General features: G+C 43.1%; 1 protein-coding gene across 1 annotated transcript in view; it reads left to right on the top strand.

Annotated features, from left to right (window-relative positions):
- Positions 1–14,689, top strand: part of NPHP4 (nephrocystin 4) — a 99,094-nt gene that overhangs the window by 22,987 nt on the left and 61,418 nt on the right. Inside the window, exons 6-8 of the mRNA XM_065421349.1 lie at positions 7,669–7,805; positions 10,341–10,522; positions 11,377–11,503. Of these exons, the coding sequence (XP_065277421.1) occupies positions 7,669–7,805; positions 10,341–10,522; positions 11,377–11,503 (446 nt within the window). The remainder of the gene's footprint in view (positions 1–7,668; positions 7,806–10,340; positions 10,523–11,376; positions 11,504–14,689) is intronic.

Below are 14,689 nucleotides of genomic sequence, written 5' to 3'. Positions count from 1 at the left end.
TAAGCAAACTGCTCTGCCTGTTCTTTGAATGGGGAGTTGGAGGGAAGGGAAGATAGAATAATAATAAGAGGATAAGATCAGTCGTGGGAAATTTTTGAGAGAGAAATGGGAGAGGCAAAAGCTCAGTAGTCCATGTGGATCAATCATATGACTTGATATCATCATGTATTACAGCCCGTTAATACAGCAAAGTCAAAGAGGTATAAAGATAGTTAACAGAAGCTGAAAAAAGCCCATCAACAGCCTAAACATATCGCAGCCCCATACGTAACATCCGCACGACTGCTTGTGCAGCCTGACAAGGCATCAGGTGCCACTTCTGGGAATGAATCATCTGCTAGCATCTGTCTCCTCCACAGAGGGAACGAAAGCACGGGGGCGTGCTGGATAAATGACCTAACTCTGGGCTAATCTTATCCCTGGTGAATCAGCTCTGAAGTGATGGGAACGAGACTAGGGATGAGTTTGTCCTAGTGTGTTTTAAATGATAGCACAGAGACTGCTAAACGGATCTACAGGAAAAGGGAAAGTAAGTGCAATTATGGATGTGACGAGAAATAATGATTCCTTGAATGTATGTCACACCTTTCATCAGAGGATTCAAAGCTCTTTATAGATATTAATTAGCTGAGTCTCACAATCTCTCTGTGAAATAGGTAAATATCCTCATTTTCAGCTGGGTAAATTGAGGCATTAGAGAGGTGAAGTGATAGTGGCAGAGGAAGAATTAGAACCCAGTATTCCCTGTTCGAAGTCCCCTGCTTTCACCTCTAGACATATTCCCTCCTTCATCAATGTAGCACATCAAAGTAGTAGAGAACTTGTCACCCTCCTTCCCCCCTGTCGTATGGTTTTGAGAAGGCTGGAGTCTTCTGGTCAACACGTGTCTTTTACAGAGACCGCACTTAGCGCAGTGTTTGAGGCCCCTTGGTGCTATGACACTGCACATCAATAATAATAATGAAGAGAAGGCACGTAGGAGTCATTGAGGAATTTGGCTTAAATTGCTTCATGCAAAGGGTATTGAATACATGGAATAAACTGCCCTGAGAGCAGGCTGAAGCAAAGAGTGTAAATTGTTGGAGACATACCTCAAGTTGTTCTGGAGGAGGAGGGGATGAAATGGTTTGGTGAAAAAAGTGCCAAAGGGAATTAAGGTAAGAGAAAATAAAGGGCTACCAGGGGCAGCCAGCCATTCATCCCCTTTTCGTAAATTATCTCATTTCTTAACACCTTAAACATCCACCGGGAGCTGAATAAGCTTGACCATTTGACAGTGAGCCCAACCCAGCTGTCCAGTGCCTAGAAGCAGGACTATATAACCTCAAATATTTACACTGGCAATGAAATATGTAGCTTAAAAGCATTTGTAATTTAAGAGAAACCCCACTGTGAAGCTTTGAAGAGAATGAATTATTCTTTGGGGAATAAAAAGAAAAAAATGATCTGGTAGTGTAAAGCTCACCCTGAGCTCCCAAAAGCTCAGGCATATTAATCTGTGCTAATCTGAAACCTCAGGGGAACATACAGTAACCCAGCAAAATGACGTCTCTTATTTGAAATAACATCCTTGTTCCCAGGCAGCATGCCGGGCTTTGCTTTTACAGATGCCTGACTAAAAGGACCAGAACTATTGTGGGGCTGGGGTCTCCCTTTGAACCTGGGATTTCAAAGGACAGTTTCTTCCAAGTGTCTGATCTATCCAGTTGATGGAATGTTAACAGTTGTAATTAACCATTGGACCAGCTTGGATTCCTGGGGACGTGATAGATTTTCCATCACAGGTTATCTTCCTGAAAGATCTACTCTAGCTTCACCAGAAATTATGGGTTTGATGCAGAAATTAGTGGATGAGGTTCTTCGGCTTGTGTTGTGAAGGAAGTCAGTCTACATGATCATAAAGTTCGCTTTGGGCCTTAACATCTATGAATGGTGCTTGTGGAATCGACTCCACTGGCTACTTGCTCGTATTGGGAAAATAAAAGGTTTCCTAATGTCTAACTTAAACTGTTCCTCTCTAGTTTCAGACTCCAGTTGCCTCTCTGTTATACTGTTTTCTTGAGGTTAAATATCTTGGAAGTATTTTGTACATTCTTTGGAATTTTTGTCTTTCATACAAATGTAATCACAACAGTTTGTATCTTTAATCCTTAAAAGGGACACAGAATCATTTCAATCTAGTCCCCTTTTTTGCTAATTGCTTCTCTTCCTGGGAAACTGCTATAGATGAATGATGGGCGCTTTAAGTAGCCAGTCAGTTAGTGGAGCCTTAGGAGAGATCTTTATAGCTTGTATCAAAGTTATCCTTGTTCACGGCATTGTTCTGGATAAGTGGAGATTTGGCAAGGGCAGTGGGATATGATTCTGATACACCAAAGCTTTACTAATCTTTACCCATGAATTTTCAGAGTTCTGCATTCAGTGGTGGCTTGGTGGCTAATTCCATGTGATTCAGAAAAGTTAAGGGATAAAGACAAGATCATCAGTTCTTCAGTGGTGACTTCCTCTGCTTAGAAGATCCTTCTAATAATAACTCCCATGGATGCCTCTCTTTGAGGACACAGCCATCACGTTATCAGAAAATGTGAGATCTCCAGAGCAAAGGAGCTCCCTACAAGAGCCACAGTCACCACATGCAGAGCTTCACAATGACATGGTTGCAATAACACAGCTCTGGAGATGCCAGGTTGCCTTGTGAGTGCATTAACTGTGGCTAGTAAATAGCCAGTAATCTGAAAAGCTGGAGTAGTGCCACTCTTCATAATGCATGTCTCCAAAGGATTTTCTTTTCCAATCTCTCCCGTTGCTCCAGACTTTGGAGCTCCTTGCTCTTGCCAGCAGGAGGGAGACATCATTTCCCTGCGGCTTTAGATGATTTCCTCAGTGTATAGCCCAGTATCCTTATACATCCTCTGAGCTCTGCCTCTAGCTGCAGAGCATCAGTCCCACCTTGTGGCAGACGAGGGGAACTGTGTTTTAGGCATTATAGTCACACAAAGCCTTACCAATCTGCCTGCTGGGTTTTACTTGCAAATTCAGCTACCAGTCAAACAATTGGCAGAACAAACAACCAAACCAGTACATTGATAGTCTGAGAGGTACCTTGCAGGGAAAATTTAGCTCGCTGCTTCCTGCTCCTCTTTGTTTTTCCCCGTAACCCTAAATCAGCTGCTCAGGTATACAGGGTAGGTACAAGTATCAGAGGGGTAGCCGTGTTAGTCTGAATCTGTAAAAAGCAACAGAGGGTCCTGTGGCACCTTTAAGACTAACAGAAGTATTGGGAGCATAAGCTTTCGTGGGTAAGAACCTCACTTCTTCAGATGCACTTCTTCTTGCATCTGAAGAAGTGAGGTTCTTGCCCACGAAAGCTTATGCTCCCAATACTTCTGTTAGTCTTAAAGGTGCCACAGGACCCTCTGTTGCTTTTTAGGGTAGGTACAGTGTGGCGGGGAGATAGACACTAACGTCCTGCAGAGGAAGAATGGTTCTTTGCTTGGTGGTAAGGAAGTGCACTCAGCATCCTCCTTACAGACACCAGCTGATCACCTGGGGCTGTGCATCTCCACCGCTCACCTACATACAGCTCAGCTGCGGCAAAGGTGCATCAGGTAGATGTGTTATAAGGGAAAGTCCAGCTGAGTTCCATACACCCTCCCCAAGCCCGTGGCCACACAGTTAGCAATACGCAGCCTCTTGCAGTCACACTCACACAGTCGTCAGCCTCCGTCAACCAGAGTTTGATCAGCTGCAGCCTCCCGGGGGTGGCCTCTGAATCTGACTAGCAGTGGAAAGTGAAGCAGTTTGCAGAGGGAAGACAATGATGAGAGACACAATCGCTCGCTGACTCCAAGGGTATGTCTACACTACAGGATTAATCCGAATTTATATAATTCGAATTTAGGAAACCGATTTTATAATTTCGAATGTATTCGGCCACACTAGGCACCATTAATTCGGTGGTGTGTGTCCAAGCTACCGTAGTAGCATCGATTTCCAGAGCGTTGCATTGTGGGTAGCCAATAACATTGAATTGCCAATAACTTCGAATTGCGGCCACACTAACCTTAATTCGGATTAACAATACCGATTTTGACGCTACTCCTCTCGTCGAGGAGGAGTACAGAAATCGAATTAAAGGGCTCTTTAATTCGAATTAAATGGCTTCGTTGTGTGGACGGGTCAAGCGTTAATTCGAATTAAAGCAGCTAAATCCAAATTAAAGTCGTAGTGTAGACCAGGCCCAAGTCAGCAAGGTACTTAAGCACATGCCTAACTTTAAACCTGTGAGTAATCCCATGGAAATCCTTTCTATTGCCTTTAACATCTTGACTTTCAATTAATTTAATTTAATTCAGTCATTCATTCAGTGAGGCTACTCACATGCTTAGAGTTAGGCATGTGCTTAAGTTCTGGCTGAACTGGGGCCCTGAATAAGGTTAGTCAGGGATATTTGTAAACATCTGACTTCAGTATAAATGTAGTAGTGTTATTACCAAATAGCCCACCAATACACAAGCATGGAGCTGTTCATCCTGCCTATTCCCTGTCACATCTTTGCTTTCAGTTAGTTAATTCATTTTTAAAAGCCTAACAACATTACTAAAACAAGGCTAGTGATTTCTTGCTGTTTGGTTGTCGAGAAAAGCTTTGTCTGGAAAAGTTAACAAGTTCCTCTTCTTTCTGCTCTTCTCCCCTCCCCTGCCTTAAGCAAAAGAATTAAGCAATAAATATTGCTTGGAAGCTGGACATAAAGGAACAGGGTGGTTGAAATTGGTTTAAAATGGGAAGTTTAAAGAAAATGTACCCTGTAATTTGATAGACTGACTCTTCAGATAACAGAGTAGATGAAATCAGGAAGGTATATTTGGTTTCTAAAATCAAATTAAGGCAGATTCTCGCTTCACTAGCACTAATTTGTTATGAACTTCCTCATTCCTCACAGCTCCTGCAGCTCTGACTAGCCCTGAGATGTTGTATTATTGAATTCTATTGTCAGGCCCTTTATAGACTTCAGGGTTTGTTTTTAAGTACGTAGTGTAGGTTTGTTAATGCTCAACTGTGAGTCATGTGGAGGAGGATAAAATCTTATCCAGGTGCCTTTCTGTGGAAAAAGCTCCTAAGGAAGGTGTTCCTACCCCTTAATTTTTGCTTTCACTTCCCAAAACTTGCAGCCCCCTCCAGTTCCTGCAAGGGGGAATGACTGACAGCCTCAGCAGTGACCAGAATTGTAACTTGCTTAGCCTTGTATTTTTAGGGCAAGAGAAAACTCAGCTGTGATTAAAATAAAACAGCTGGAGTTCAGAATACTTGCCATAGGCTTGTCTGGTGGGAAATATATGGGTGATATTCACCATGGACTAAACTGTAGAAATCCCTCCCTAAAACTTGTGGGTATTGGAAGTCAGAGGAACTACTCTTGTGAATAAATGCTCACTCAGGAGAGTAAGAGTTGTACAGTCCAGCTCTCTTGGGGTGACAAAGGGATATTTATATGTGACGTACTGATATTATTTTAATAATGGGGAAATGGTGGACTTGGTGGGACCCCGCAGTACCAAGATCCATGGAAATACTTACCATAAATAAATGGTTCATTATTTATCTATTTGCATATTTAATCTAGCAATGATCTCTGAATTTCTAAATTTGCATGAAACCTTGGTCTGTTTGCTTAGGTGCTTGGAAAGGTCCTGGTTGCAGTTGTCAATGCTAGAGACTGGCTGTTCCATTTTTAACTGTTTCTTCTATATAGCTTCATATTTCATGCCCTTCCTGTGACCCATGGTTCAATTTGTGTCTTTCATCATCACGGAGCCTAGCTCGGCTCTCTGCCCATTAGCAAAGTGCAGCCAAAACAGAGTAGAGTATGGGGTCACTCAAGTTCAGTTTTCCTTCCAAGCCCTGCCATGCAAAACTTTCTAAATCTGCTGTTGTCACTCTACCACTCTGCACTCAAAGAATTTGCACAGCTTGGAGTTGGGTTTATCCTTTCTGGCATTTCCCCCAAGGCAGTCTTGGTAAGTGAAATGTAATTCTGTACAATAGAGTAGCTGCTGGTCTGGGTTATCCGAAGCATGTGTTTGCCTTCCTATCTAAAGGACTCCGGTATGATCCCTCCTCCTGCTACTGCCAGCAAAGTTGAGGGGGTCGGTCAAAGTAATTTTTCCAGGTTCTCTTAAACATCCACTACTTCCCATCTCTCTGGCTCAAAACTCTTTGCTTGCTGCTGCAAATTTAATAAACACTCTGCTCAAAGTCAGTCTGGATTCATGGAGCAGGTCTGAGCCATGTGATTCCAGCCTCTATTAATCTAGATCAGTGGTTCTCAAACTTTTGTACTGGTGACCCCTTTCACATAGCAAGCCTCTGAGTGGGACCCCCCCTTATAAATTAAAAACACTTGTTCATATATTTAACACCATTATAAATGCTGGAGGCAAAGCGGAGCTTGGGGTGGAAGCTGACAGCTCGCGACCCCCCATGTAATAATCTCCCAACCCCTTGAGGGATCCCGACCCCCAGTTTGAGAACCCCTGATCTAGATGAATGGGTATCTTGGGCTAAAGAAGACTCTCTAGTGATACCGTGACCTGCTAGAACAACAGAAGTCAGGAGAGAGATGGGCAATGGACAGCTGCATTCAGTTTATGTCATCCTTATCCTGTTCTTGCTCGTTGGCTGTTCTGGATCGGAACGTAGATTTCATTTTTGGAAGTAGTGGCCTCGTGCATATAAAAAGTGGTGATGCAGCTGGGTGGGGAAGTAAATAACCCAGGAATGGGCTAGTCCAGGGAACAAGAAGGGATTATTCTTCCACCCCCAATATTTTTGGCTGTCACATATTCCCTCATTGTCCTTTCCTTGAATATGCAACTGCAAGAGCATTCCGCCCATTGCAGCTCATGCTGGCGCTTGAATATGCATTCTTCTCCTCAGATTGCTGTGTGGCACTCTAGCTCTCTCTCAAGCGAGTGCATAGGGATAATTGTTGTGGACTTGGGGCTCCCCACCTTGGTACCAGTTAAATTATCAGGCTGACTTGTTGGCTTCCCTAGTGTGTTAGACTCAGGATGGTTCACAGCAGATGTAATAGGAGGAGGAGGAGTACAGCTGCCTTTCTTTCTGGCTGGAGAAGAGTATAAGATGTAAAAAGAAACTAAGCTGAAGAAAGCAACAGAGGGTCCTGTGGCACCTTTAAGACTAACAGAAGTATTGGGAGCATAAGCTCCCATCTGAAGAAGTGAGGTTCTTACCCACGAAAGCTTATGCTCCCAATACTTCAGTTAGTCTTAAAGGTGCCACAGGACCCTCTGTTGCTTTTTACAGATTCAGATTAACACGGCTACCCCTCTGATACTTAAGCTGAAGAAGTAACAGATGTTCCTTTGCCTTTATAATCTACTTTCTTTTAATGACTAGATTGTAGAATTTGTTTCTGGAGGAATTTGGAGGAGAAAATAGACTTCTCCCGAAGTTAGCATTTGTTTATTAATTTTAGCTGTGGAAAGATGAGGGCTCATTATTGTGAGTTCCATGTGAGTACCACGTATTTCAGCTGTATTGTCTGCTTTGGTCAGAGAATGGGATTGAATATCAAGGCCATATTTTGTGATATTTTTACGTTCTTTGGGTGACTGCAGTGTAACATATGGCTGGATGTCTTTTCAGATGATTTCTTTCGAAAACCCCACCTCATGAAATCAGTCACGTGGTACTTGGACAAACTGTCCATTAATTTGTACCCTTCATTAGAAAAATTTGAGGAAGAGCTGCTGGATTTACTCAACAGTGAGCGTTTACTTAAGGTACTGTAAATATCATGGCAACGTTAGTAACTCCTTTATCATCTTGGTATTTTTATCATGTTAATAAACTGACATTGATAAGAAGGTTTTCATCTAGATGCATATTAATAGCTTTGCTGGCAATTGAATAAACCATATCTATGAATTACTTTGCCTACCATTGAAGTGCAAGCTCTGGGATGAAACGTGGTAGCTGTCTAACAGTACACAGCAACGCTACACAACAGTTCAAAGCAAGGTGTGCAGAATACCGTATCTAACTGAAGGGTTGTGTAGGGAGGTGCAATATGATTGGCCAAGTGAGAACCTGGCTAGGATCCAGAGAGTAACTTCCCTATACTTGTGAGAAGCACCTTAGGAAATGTAATGACCACAGACAGCAAGACCTGGGTCTTACATCTTTTCCCAAAGACTGCACCAACCTCCCTTTAGCCCGATGGCGAGGCACTGGCTCAGTACTGGCCAAGGGCAAGAAGCACTGCCTAGTGAATGGCCACCACAATTTTCTAAAGCCTCCGGGCTCTCTCTCAGACTCCCAACCCTGTAATGATCTGCCCGAGCCTTGCTTCAGTCATGGTGTCTGGCCCAGGAATCTTCAGCTACAAGATGGAGATTCTCCGTCAGATGCATTGGCAATACATGATCGTTAGTGAGCACTGGCATGTCCTTCTCTGGCATACTTCTCCCATTTGTTAAGGTGAGCAGGCGCCACTTTATCTGTCTGCAATGGCTAGTCTTGATACGACTGGTCTCAGACTCTGTCGCCAGACAATGGACAGGACTTGTACTGAAGAAGCCTTTGCCCTGAACAGCTCAATCAGTGTGGGGTTTGTGCAAATGCCTAAGCCCTGCAGTATTTGGAGGTAACACAGGTAGAAGATAGGCATGTGTAGCTGCCAGTTTTATTTCTGGCTAAGTCAGCAGATCACTGAGCGTGGTATTGGCATTGCCTACAGCTGATGTTATCACACAGCATTTGTGATATAAATCCCTGCAGTCACAATCCTGTTATTAAAGCCCCAGGTAGCTAAAAAGGAGGGATTAGGTACAAGCTCCTGATTCAGTATTTAAAATAATTATTCAGGGACTTAAAGCACAGCCATTTTCCTTGAAATATAGAAATATCACTGGCCAAAAGAGGAGCTATTTCTGCAGTGCTTCCAGTTCTCGGTACTATTGTCCCCCCAGGATTAAAAAAAAATCCCTAAAAACCAGAGAAGCAAAAAAATGGCATGTTTGCACGATGAACTGCATTGTCCTCTGTCTGTGCCCATCTCACATGACAGTGATTTACCACTTACCCTGTCCCAGCTGAGGAGGAATGTGAAAGGTTTAAAATTAGCAGTGGGCCTGGGGGGTTTTTTTGGTTGGGTATTTTGCAACAGCTACAGTACTTTTGTTTTTTTCCACAAAATTATTTTGAGACACAAAAAACAGGCAATTATTTTAGTTTTAAGGAGCAAACAAGGAGAAAGTACATTAACGCTATTGCTTTGTTTTTGTATAGAATAGAAACATTTATAGAAATGGCACTAGCACAAGATTGCTTTAGGGATAGTGTGCTAATTTTCCACCATGAAAGTAATTTTATTATGTTTTAGCATTTTACTTCTTGGGTTTCTTTTTGATCATCAGAAAGCTGTTCTCCGTGGTTTATGTTTTGAATATTCAAACACTAATAGGTTGCAGTTTGGTCAACTTGTTTTGATTAATGGGAAGATAAAGGAACTTTAAGGTTTAATGTTCATTTTCAAATATCATATAATTTAGTAAGCAATAATGACCGGGAGGAAAATCCTTGTTTGTTTGTCATATTTGCTGTGGATTTTCTGTTAAGATAAAACACTTTAATATCTAGCAATCACTCTGGGGCAGGTTCCATTTTTATGACTTTATGATTAATTGCCTAAATTTTCCTTCCTAATCTTCCAAATGCCACTTCATTGGCTAGAGGCATGAGAACCAGGCAAAGAGCAAACATAACTCACAAATGAAAATGGATTTGCAGGGCTCTGCTCCATGTCGTATTGTGCCATGTCCCGGCTGAGGGTTTTAATCTCGCCAGGCGCCAAGTGCTTCAGCCCTGATCCATCGAAGTACTTAAGCATGTGCTTAAATTTAAGCACAGGAGTAGTCCCATGGATGTGAATAGCACTCCTTGCATGCTTAAGCATGTTAAAAAGGAAAGATACACTTCTCCAAGGCCACTACGGGGAGTCCCTGCTGGCCAGATTTGGGTGGCAGAGGCAGGACCTATGAAGTGTGTAGCCCATCCCTAGGCGTGATCGGAATGTTAATGCAATGGTCTTCCCAGCTTCTCCCAGCAGAGCTGGAGATGGGGCTGGGGTCATGGAGGCTCAGGGCTGCTCCAGCCGTAATGATGGAGCAGCTTCTGCAGGATTGTTCCACTGCCATTTCTTGGCTGGGGGAAGGAAGGGGAGGAAGCCCAGCTCCCAGCCCACTGCTGCGTGTTTCCTGTGGGGTTGATTATTTCAGCCTGTGATGTAACCTTGGTGAAATGGGCCCGTTTCCCAGGATAGCTCCACGGTGGATGGGAGCGAAGTTCTCATTCAGGAACGACGGCTGCACATCGGGGTCCACAATGGCTTATGCTTCGTTCAGACGCCTCAGGTGGTGGTGTTGGTGCCAGAGGCCGAGGTGGCGCGGGGGCGCTCGGCCAGCTTCCACAGGAAACAAGGCCTCAGCGCCAAACCAAGGTACGAGGTGAAAGGACCAGTAACTGCTGAAGAGTGGCTGGTTTCTTCTGCTTTTGGCTGCACTACGGTGCTCCATGTCACTCCTCTTGTCAGGGGCAGATGGGCTGCAGTCCACGGGGCTAGAGCGGCAGACGGCTTCCCTGCCTGCCCTCCCTGGATTTCAGTTCTGAGAAATCGGAATTGGAAAATGGGCAGGGCTGAGGGAGCAAGCTCATTACCCAGCTCTGGGCCCCATCCTGCCTGGCGCTGAGCTCCTTCCCATCTCCAGAGGGAGCCGAGGAGTTTGCAGATTCAGGTCCTGTCCAACCCATGCCGCTATGGGTCAGCGGGGCTCTGAATGACTTGTCCTTTTCTTAAAAAGGCCCATGGTGGTTTTGAGGTGGAACAACCACCAACAAGAAGTCTGGGTGTTCGAGAGAAGAATGTTTCTCAGGGGCTGGTGGTTGGCCTACTACAGTTCAGCCATGTTCTTCGGGCTGTACTAAGCCTTTACTGTTAAAATGTCAGTGAATTAATTGAACTTGTAGGAGTGATTCTAGAAGCAGTTTCCCAAGGTCTGTATCAGGTTTGCTCTTAGATTGTAAGATCTCTGGGGGCCAGGGACCGTCATTTTGTTCTGTGTTTGTACAGCACCTAGCACCATGGAGTCCTGGTCCGTGGCCCGGGCTCCTAGATGCATGCACAATACAAATAACAACTTATAATGATTTCTAGAACTGTGCTCAATGCCATGCAGTACCCACAGATCACCAGCAAGGAATGCAGTGCAGCTGGGATCAGCTGGAAGCTAATTTCTGCAGGACTATAATAAACAGCCCCCATTTAATCTGTCATTTTGTTACATTCCAACGCAGCATGGTAGGTCAAGCTCTGGTTTTGAGAAGCCGCATTCGTTTGACCGAGATGGTCCGTCACCCAGCATTCGCAATTGTCTTCCAGCTGGAGTATGTCTTCTCTGCACCAAGTGGAGCTGACAGGAAGGTAAGAATGAATGTAACACTCACGAATAACTGTTTCTACTACCCATTTTGTCCTGAAGGATCCAAAGTGCTTACAAACTGTGCATGTACAGCGTCGCTGACATTCCTGAACTAGTCACACATCATATTTTTCCAAAAGACCACAATAGCTTCTTGATGCTATTCTGGTTCATCGGTGACATTTTTAGCCTTTCTGTGATTAATTATTAAAGAACACAAATCTGTACCTGATAGACCAGAATGCTATTGTGTAACTATATATTCTGACCAAGTTTTACAATCCTGTTACCGAGACAATAGACAAATGGCACCTTCTGAGCAATTCTTGGCTGCTGTATAATTAGTGCAGGTATTTAAGACAGGTGCCATCTATTGAACAACTCCTTATGAGAAGGTTAAGATGTTGAGCCCTGTAAAGAAAAATTGAGTAGTTTCTTGCTAATGCCCGGCTTTCTAATTTTTGAAATGCTGAATTGTACTGCATGTCGTCTAGTTTGATAATAATTTTAGCTCCTTCAGCCCACTAAACTAGTATTCTCAGATTAGATGAGAGAAAAATTGAAGAGTCAGATACTTGCAACTCAAAATTATTGGTTACATTTATTGTAATGAAGCCATTCTTCTCAGGACTGCATTGATATTTTGTTTTAATCACCAGAACAACTTAAAATTAAGCTCAGAAACAAGTTTGTGGAAAGTTTTCATTGCAAAAAAGGTCTGGAAATGATAGACTGTTTGTTGAAAGCTTGACCTTCTGGTAAAGTGAACAAAATGATTCAGATAAAAAATATACATTGTGCGACATCTATAATAAAGACAACTTTAATACTGCATTACAGTGCAACCTTTGATATACAGGAGGGGCAATGAGAATTTATACCAGGGGAAACCTGTTTTCAAGAATCTTGAAAGAAACATTTTTGGAGCCTTATGGCTCAGAGCTGTGCCACAAGTTTACGGTTTTCCAACCCCCATGGTAAAGTTATAAACACTAAGCTGAGGTCCCCAAGAATATTTGTGATGATTTACAGCTGTTTCTGAGTGTTACACACTGTGAGTTATATGTTAAATTTGGTTGCTTTTAAGTCTTCTCTGAAATATTTGAGCCATGGTAGACTGTTTTGGCACATACGCTCCTCTTGCCTTGCTTTTGAGGCTGTACGATACTTCATAAATTCTCTCTGTTAGAATGGTTTCATCGTAACAAAGTACTGGATTCCAGTTAACAGCCAGACAAAGTTCTTTCTTCAGTACAGAGTGGAAGTCAAGTGTTCCAAAAAGGAAGAAGTGGATTTTCCCAGAAATTGCTGACATTGTAGAACAAAAAGACGTTAAGCCCCTGGTGCCCAAAACTCCCATTGACCTCAATGTGTGCAGAGCCAGGCTCTTTCTTCTTAAAACTTTTGTTATTTCATAAGGTGCTCTTGATTTGGGCACCTAGGGTATATAGGCTTAGGAGTTCTCATCTCACACACTCCAATTTCAGCAGTGGTTTAGTGTTTTGTGCTTTCTTTGGTTTATCAGATGAATTAGAAGTTTTACTTACCGTAACATATCGCTCCCTATTGATAATTATTTCTAGCACATTTAATCCTTTTCATTAATACAAATGATCACTGGGTCTTAGCTCTTGCAAATGCACTTGGTAATGCTCTGGTTTTCCTCCCTGTTGCTTTTTCTCACAATACATCACTCTTGAGTAGCAATCTACTTACCCAGTAAGCGCATTGATGAAAGAAAAACAAAAATGTGTTCTTTAAAAATGGCTATTCACTAAAAATCTCAAATTTGCAACATAACAGATATTGAACACAGACCCGAAGAAAGGCACCCTAAACAAAGTGATCCTTCAAAGACTGTACAGCAGATTTACCGTATTTCTTTTGGTGAAAATTCAGAATGAAATTGTTATTGCTAATTATAGATTCCTCTGCTTTTATTAATTAAATTATCTATCTTAATCCCTGTGTGTCTCTGGTCTTGCAAATTGGAAATTTTGATTATATTTGTCATGTTAGCCTACAATGTTCTGCACTTAGCAGCTGTGACTTGGAGAACAGCTCTGATTGTCTCACGGTGAAACTATTGAAACGTCTTTATTTGTTAACCAGAAGGTCACTTTGCTTTGTGACAGCAGCAGCGCCTTCACGCTCCTGCTTAGCATTGCATGTCCTTCTCCTTCAATCCCCCAAACCCCTCAGGCAACGGCTTCTCCTTCACTCTCTAAACAAAGTCCCAGAAGATAAGAGCTTTGGTTTCCTAGTCTTCAGTTCATTCTCTTCTGTTAACTTTACAGGCCCTCAGATAAATATGGAAGTGGCTTTCTATTCCGTTTTATTTTAGGTGCTTTTAGGAACAAGTACAGTCGAGAAGCTGATTGGGCCTTGACAGCTGAGTTGCTTGTGTGGCATGTCACTTAATTCAGCACCTGGAGATTGCTATTGTCTGTTTACCCATTGTCCTATTCTGCACGTGGACAGTGGCTTGAATGTAGAGCTCAGCTGGCCCCCTAGCATCTCAAGCTGCCTCAGGAATGTCTGGGCTGCGGGATCTGTAATGGAATCCTTTGGTTGCTAGTGAAACACAGAAACACTCACACTATCGGTAAGAGTCACTAACAACAGCCACCTCCCCTCTTGTGCCTAATCGGCCTTCACTTCCCTCACAAGATCTCACCATTGCAAATAAAAGTGCAGCTGCCTCTTATCCATGGGTCACTACAGATGTAATGAAAATTGTCAGGTGAGGCATCCTGTGAATACGTGATTTCTCAGAGGATTTGTAGTGGTCAGAGGTGTCGTGCAGACTGTTGTCTGCTAATCAGATAGAGTGCACGAGGCGTCGAGACTAGAACTCACAACCTGGTGTGGCTACAGTGTAGGTTGGAGAAAAACCGCACTAGCTCTGCAGAGGAAGAAGAGAGAAACGATCACTGTTCCTCTTGGTAAGCATTCTGATGCTACAGGGCACCTGGAAAGATAGACAGTGAGCAAAGGAGCAGGGTCAGTAGCTCAGTCACTCAGAGGCATATCTAAAATGTTCCATCCCATAGAAAGAAGCTACCCACACGTTAACCTTTGGATGCCAGCCATCACTGGACCTGCCCCTAACAATAGGCTCTCAGGGCAATTTGCTATTGCTGAAGGGAGTGCTGAGTGAGGCTAAATGTTAAAAGTTCTTTGGGCTT

The sequence above is a fragment of the Emys orbicularis genome, chromosome 22, assembly GCF_028017835.1.
Source record: "Emys orbicularis isolate rEmyOrb1 chromosome 22, rEmyOrb1.hap1, whole genome shotgun sequence".
In the NCBI taxonomy this organism is placed as follows: domain Eukaryota; kingdom Metazoa; phylum Chordata; order Testudines; family Emydidae; genus Emys; species Emys orbicularis.
This window is presented reverse-complemented; position numbering and strand designations above follow the sequence as displayed.